At 41.9% G+C, this 7,521-nt stretch overlaps 1 protein-coding gene across 1 annotated transcript; it reads left to right on the top strand.

The window, feature by feature from the left end:
• Nucleotides 1-2,254: 2,254 nt before the first annotated feature.
• On the top strand, nucleotides 2,255-3,730 carry LOC308357907 (metalloproteinase inhibitor 1-like; the record flags this gene model as incomplete). The annotated part of the gene is made up of 5 exons (XM_080827786.1): nucleotides 2,255-2,369; nucleotides 2,524-2,597; nucleotides 2,746-2,860; nucleotides 3,087-3,208; nucleotides 3,497-3,730. 5 exons carry the CDS (start codon nucleotides 2,255-2,257, stop codon nucleotides 3,728-3,730), a joined length of 660 nt encoding a protein of 219 aa, XP_080683912.1.
• Between the last annotated feature and the right edge of the window lie 3,791 nt (nucleotides 3,731-7,521).

The following is a 7,521-nucleotide window of genomic DNA, read 5'->3' as shown; positions in this document are numbered from 1 at the left end:
GCTTCCAAGCCAGCAATGGCAAGTCAAGTCTTCCTCATATCACAATGTCTGACACTGACTCTTCTAAAAAGCCTTCTTTTCCCCCGTTTAAAGGATCTTTGTGATTACACTGGCTCCACTCTGATAAGCCAGGATAATCTCTATTTTTAAGTGAGCTGATTAACAAACTTAATTCCATTTGTACCATTAATTCTCCTTTGCCATTTAGTGTAACATTTCCAGGTTGCAAGGATTGGGATGTGGTTATCTTTGTAGGGGCATTATTTTGACTACGGTTGGGGTCTCTCTCTCACACACACACACGCACAAAACACACACACACGCACAAAACACACACACACACACACACACACACACACACACACACATGCATTTTTCCTATCCAGGGATATAGAAAATCAGAGCTCCACCAGACACACCATCTTTTTATGCTTTGTGAGGCTCTTCATTGGACTGTCATCTCCAGGCAAATGGAACCACGTTGCTATATTTCAAGTTGTTTTATTTTTCAACTTTATTGCATAAAATATTCACTATTTTTTCTTAGTCTGGCTTGCTTTTTTTTTTCTTACAGTGTCTTCTGAATAACAAATATTTTGTTTTAATTAAGTTATTTTTTAAACCCTTCATGGGTTTTTGTTGTTGTTGTTGTTGTTGCTGCTGTTGTTCTAATATGGGAATTCTTTGTCTATGCCAAGGTTGCAAAAATGTTTTGTTTTACTCTAGAAGTTGTAGGCAGAAACTTTTACACTTAGGGCTATGATCCATTTCAAGGTAATGTTTGTATGTGGCCTGGGGAAGGAATAAAAGTTAATTATTTTCCATATAACATCAATTGTTTTGGCATAATTTCTTGAAAAGGCACATTTTCTCTACTGTATTACCCTGGCCTCTTTGTTGAAAATCAACTCACCCTCTTAAGTGTGAGTTTGTTTCTAGATATTTCTTCCAGTACCTGTGTAAGTATTCTCATGCTAAGATCATATTTTGTTACTGTAGCTTTAGGATATACTTGAAATTTTGTAGTGTCATCATCGAGTATGCCCTAAAATAAAAATGGCAAGATGACAAAAGCTGTATGTAGTGTGCCACAGTGGATGTGCTGGGGTCTGTTCAGTGCTCATGGGTATTTCAGTTAAAAGAGCAACAGGAGGATAAGGCACAGCATAGTAATGGAGGCGTGGGGGTTGGGGGGTAAGCAGAGAATACAGCTGTGAGAAAGGAATAGAAGTTGAATGACTGAATGAATTTTGTTTGGTAGATTTGGTGTTGCGGGTGATTTTGTTTTCTCAAAATCCTAATGCAAATTTAAGTTGTATAAAGGCCCAAATATATTTTTGAATAATAAAACAAAGGAGTCTGTTGGTTTTCTAGGGCTGCCGTAACAGAGTATCCCAGACGGAGTAACTTGGACAATAGAAACTTATTTCTTCCCAGTTCTGGAGCATAGAAGTCCAAGATCAGAGTGTCAGCAGGGTTATTTTATTCTAAGAGTTATCTCCTTAATTTATAGATGGCCACCTTCTGCTTTTATCTTCACATGGTCTTCCTTCTGTGTGTGGCTGTGTCCTAATCTCCTGTTTTTATGAAGGTACCAGTCATATCCAAGTAGGGTCCACCCAAATGACCTTTAGTTCCTCTTCAAGGACCCTATCTGCAAATACAATCACATTAAGGGGGGCTGGGGTTAAGACTTCAATATGTGAATTTTAGGGGGACACAGCTCAGCCCAAAATACTGCTTCAGGAATGGGTCAATTTGGTGGATCTTTGAATAATCACCCAGGTAGAGATTCCAAGTGACAGGTGCGCCCAGTAATCACAATGTACCAGCCTGGTGGGTATGCTTGAAGGATGAAAGGAAATGCAGTTGAGAGAAAACTGATTTCTAACTAACTAGTACACCCGGTAATCAAATTGTACCTCCCTGGTGGGTATGCCGCAGGGTGAAAAGGCAGTGCGGGCAAATGACTTTTTATCTTTCCTGGCGCTAGGTGTGCTGCAGAAGCTGTGGTACCCCTTGGCTCAGACTGCCAGAGGTAAGGCATTTCAGATGCAGGGCAGAGACTTCATGCATCTGGTCCACAGGATCATGGGAACTGGACCCAAACTTTATCTGGTCCTTCAACATTGAGGGATGTAGACAGCCATCCATTAGCATCTGAGTTTCTGTCTAGAGGTGGATGGGGGGGGGGGCGGGTAGATTAGAAGAAGTTCATGCTGCAATTCATGCCCTATGTCCCCTAGGACCCACCATGGATCCTTCATTCCTACTGGCCTTTCTTTTGCTCCTGGCCCTGTCAACACCTTGCAGTGCTTGCAACTGTAAAATTCAGCACCCTCAGACATATTACTGCACATCGGACGTTGGTGAGTCTAGGGAGACACCAGAGAAGTCTCCGTCAAGGAGGTCTCACCCTGCGGGAGCTCTGGTGATCTGATCAATGTCTCCATGAGACTTTGGATGGGGAAATCCTAAATCAGTGAACCCGTGGGCCTCTGACCCATTTCTTCCTCCCCCCAGTCATACTAGCTGATATACTAGGACCAGGAAAGAACACCAGGACAAAACGAGGTTTCAGAGTGAATGTCACTAAGGTAAACTCTGTACCTCCTTTCTTCTTACCTCCTTCCATCAAAATAAGCAAGACTGCCCAATCTTCTCTTGCTGAGTTGGGTGGTCTCTGGAGCCCTGCAGCTCCTATGAAAGCCTAAGGCCATAGCTACTCTTTCTGTCCCATCACAGGTACTCAAGGCTCCCCAGGGCACCCCAAGAATCCGTGAGATCTACACACCCATCAATTGGGTGGACTGTGGTTATGGTTTGAGAACCCGCCAAGAATCACTGTTACTTATTGCAGGTGAGCGTCCCTGTCCACATACAGCCCCTCAACCTTGCTACCTCCCCCTGAAGGAACCTCCTGACTTCTGCAGCTAGCGCCCCCAAAGACCACGGGCCCCTTCTCCCTGGGGAAATGCTGGACCCTCATTCACGGCTGACTCGGGTTTCAGACCCTCTGGGCCAATTTCGCAGAGGACGTCCATACCTGCTGTGCTAACTCAGGCCATGCTCGCCCATCACTGCAGGCTTTCTGAGGGCAGGGACAGTGTTCTTCACAAGATGCCATCTGGTCTATTTCTGGTACCGGCTCACCAGAGAGCAGAAGCTAGGTTTCGAGGCAGCGTACAGAACAGGATGCGAATGTGAAGTGAGTAGCCACCTAAGTGACTTTTCTCTGCAGCCCGGGCACTGCCATTGTCCCTTTCCCTGTTCTCAGATCTTTATCCCTTGCAGTCTCCCTTTCTGGATAATTCCTGCTCCTTCATCTTCCTCCCATGTCCTGGTCCAGCCTCTTCCCACTGTTTCCTTCCTGTCCTCGCCCCCATCCCTGTTTCCTTTAGCTTCTCCTTGTGCCCAGACCCTTGTTGTCCCTCTCTGTCCAGGATGGGGGGTATAGACAAGAGGTGGGCAGTCTGCTATCTCCCTGCACTTGTAGATTCAGCCCTGTCTCATCTGCCGGCGTGACTGTCCTCAGCCTGACTTCAGAGAGTGTGTGTGGAAACAAAAGGACTGTAACTACAAAATATGGGAAGGAAACCATTCCCAGTACTCCATGTGTGTCCCCTCCATGACTGGGAATTGCGAATGGACCCCTATCCAGAAGAACTATCAATACCATACCCCAAATCCAGTGGCTTCTCTATTCACTCAGACCAAAATGACATATTAGGGTTTTAGTATTGTTTCCTCACCTGGCTGATGTTAACAGAACGGAGTTCGTTTTCTACACCTCCTTCGAATTGTACGCTTCAGTTTTGTTTACTTTCTGTAAGTAGTGTATGCATCAATAAAATTAACAAAAATAAAGCCCGAGTTTATAAACCCCACTCTAGTGACAAATACCCTTTATCTTCTCAGTTCTTCAATTATGTTCTCTTTCTTACTCCTTCAGAAACTTCATGCCAGACCCAAATCTTTCTCATTCTCCAGTTTCTGACATTTCCTCATCCTATCAAAGCAAGAGCCTGGGGCCCAAACAAAGGGCTAGATCCAGACTCCATTGACGTATCCTTAACCTTCCCCCAGATGATTTGCAGAGCCAAGAATCACAGGAGAAAGGATGTTCCTTGTTCCCTCAGAATCAAGACTCTCTTGAAAACATAAAAATCATTCCTTGTCATATTAAAGTTCTGAAAATAAAATGGAAAACTTTGAAACTTTGTAAGAACAGAAAGGGGAATATTTTTAGGACTTCAAATCATAAAAGGTACCAAATATGAAGGAAAATTGATAAATCCCACTACTTTAAAATAAAACATCTTCCCCTAAATAAAACAAAGTACCATAAACACTCTAAAAATAGATAAGATGCAGACATGCATTGATAATATAGGGGATTTACAGCTTTATGGTAAAAATTAGGTCTGAGCAGGGGAGCCTAGATGGCTCAGTCAGTTAAGCATCTGTGTTCTACTCAGGTCTTGATTCCTGGGTCCTGGGATCAGACCCCGAGTTGGCTCCCTGCTTACTGGGGTGTCTACTTGTCCCTCTCCCTCTGCTGTCCCCTAGCTCATGCTCTCTCTCTCTCTTTCAAAGAAATAAAGTCTTAAAAAAAATTAGGTCTGAACAATGAATGGGGGAATTGGTTGAAGTTTTCCTTTGAACATAATTTATTAATTACAAGTTACTCAGAGTCCTCCCAGAAAGAGTGTCTTGTCTGTTTTATTTTTTATCTAAATTATGTAATTTTATTTTATTTTACTTAATTGTTTTAAACTTTGGAACCATTTTGGATTTACAAAAAAAAAAAAAAAGTTACCAAAATGGTACATACAAAGTATTCACATACACCCTTTACCTAGTTTGCTCTAATGATGACATCTTATGCAACACTGGTACATTTGTTAATGCTAAGAAATTTTAATGTGAGTACAATAATATTAACTAAATGACACTCATTCAGATTTCTACTTTTCCCCTTTTTTTCTGCCAGAATCTAATCCAGGATATTGCAGAAGTTGCTCTGGTCTGTGACATCTTTTTTTTTTTTTTTAAGATTTATTTATTTGTTTCAGAGATAGAGCACAGAGGAAGGGGCAGAGGAAGTGGTATAGAGAATCTCAAGCCGACTCTGTGTGGAGCACAGAGCGTGATGGAGAGCTCAGTCTTAGGACCCTGAGATCATGACCTGAGCCAAAACCAAGAGTTGGATGCCCAACTGACTGCACCACCCAGGTGTTCCTGGTCTGCAACAGCTTTTTTTTTTTTTAAGATTTTATTAATTCATTTGAGAGAGAGACAGAGACAGAGCATAAGCAGGGGGAGAGGCAGAGGAAGAGAAAGAAGCAAACTCCCCGGTGAGCTGGGAGCCCAACATGGGGCTTGATCCCAGGACCTGGAGATCATGACCTGAGCTGAAGGCAGGCGCTTAACCATCTGAGCAGCCCAGGTGCCCCTGTGACAACTTCTTAATTTAACCTCGTTTTTGATGACCTGGCAATTTTATAGGGTACTCGTTTTCTGGAAACTATCCCTCGGTTTGGATTTGTCTGATGTATTTTCATGATTAGACTGGGGCTGTTGATATTGGAGAAGAATACCACAAAGAGGAGGTACTTTTGTAATTGATCTGTATCACAGGTGTATAGCATTGACATTGTATCATGGGTAGTGCTTACAATGGTCAGTTGGTTAAGGTGGTGTCTGTCGCGTTCCTCAACTAAAAAGGCACTGTTTTCCCTTTGTATACTCTGTTGGCCATGTCCCCGTTGCTTCTCAGTTGGAGAATGGAACTTAGAAAACCATGTCTGGGCTCTGGTTTCCTCATTGCCACTGGGGTGTTGCTGCTTCCAGGCCTTCTCAGTAGACAGAGCCAGGAAATATATGCATCCTAATTTATGTATGTCCACGTGGTTGTGACTATTACCCTATTTCAATGTATTTTAAAATAAACAAGAGTTTCATACTAATAACAACTGCAGAGTAATACAGGGCTCATTATAGCCCTCAACTCTTGATTATTTGTATGTTTTTTCTCTGACAGTAGACTCTCATATTATTTATTTGTCCAACTCTAGTTTACATGTAAAGTAGTTTCAGAATTGTTAACAAGGGTACACCCTGTAAAGTAAATTTACCAACTAGAGTACCAGGTTTGTGGAGTTTTTACTTAACCTACTCATTCAAACTCAAATGCACTTATTTTTTATCCTAAGACCCCCGAAGTTTCCCAAGCACACCTGGGTACGTCCTGGGAGAGAAAACCTTTAAAAAGAGATGGTGCTTGTGGCACAGACTCGGAAATCAGAGTGAGCTTGCATGCAGTGTCAAGTATAAAGGCACTGCCTGATATTTATACATCTACATTCCCAACCTAATTTATCCAGACCCCCAATTTCAACCTTCCAATGAGCAGGTCTTCCCATTTAAAACTCTCAGAAGAACATAGAACTCCTGGCAGAGAGTCAAGAATCTAAGCAGACATGGTTGTGGTTAGTAGGCATAGAGGAGGCTGCAGAATCCATGCACCAATTATGTGTGATCTCACCTTCCCTGGAATCCAGCCATTGACCTTGGAATCAGAAGAGAATTATGGAAAAAGAACACTGCAGAACAGATGGCATACCTGGCGCAGACTTAGGGATCCAAATGGATACAGGAATGTTTTGTGGCTGTAAGGCCACACACACACACACACAAAATTACAAACATGTTTATATGCAATTGTGTATACATAGGTAATATACGTGTCCTAGCTTTATGCTCTGAGAACCTAAATGAAATGAAATTTATCAGTTGCATAGGCAATAGTTTCTTACATAGGGCACAGAAAGCAAAAACTAGGGACGCCTGGGTGGCTCAGTTGGTTGAGCAGCTGCCTTCGGCTCAGGTCGTGATCCCAGCGTCCTGGGATCGAGTCCCACATCGGGCTCCTTGCTCGGCAGGGAGCCTGCTTCTCCCTCTGCCTGCCACTCTGTCTCCTTGTGCTCACTCTCGCTCCTCTCTCTCTCTCTCTCTCTGACAAATAAATAAATAAATAAATAATTCTTAAAAAAAAAAAAAATAAGAAAGCAAAAACTATAGAAGACAAACTGATAAATTGTGCCTCATTAAAATTTAAAACCTTTAATTCTTCAAAAGCTGCAATTCCAAAAAAAAAAAAAAAAAAAAGAATAAGCCCCAGCAAAGGGAGTTAAATGCAAGACATATATATCTCAAAAAAATCTATATCCAGAATATAATAAAAGGGAAAAAAAAAACTCTTACTATTCAAAAGGAAAAATAACTACAAATGAGCAAAATATCTGAATAGACACTGCATAAAACATGATACATGAATGGCCAAAAGTTCCTAAAAGTACTTATTATTTGGAAAATGTAAATAGAACCTCTATAAAACCATTTCATATTCACTACAATGGCTAAAATTGAAAAGACTGACAATACCAAATGTTGACAGGAATTTGAAGTAACTGGAAGTCTTCCAGTTTGCTCTTGAGAGTACAACATATTGCAACCAGT

This window comes from Martes martes, assembly GCF_963455335.1.
Source record: "Martes martes genome assembly, chromosome: 17".
NCBI classification, from domain to species: Eukaryota; Metazoa; Chordata; class Mammalia; order Carnivora; family Mustelidae; genus Martes; species Martes martes.
Note: the sequence above shows the minus strand (reverse complement) of the source record. Positions and strands in the feature narration are given on the sequence as shown.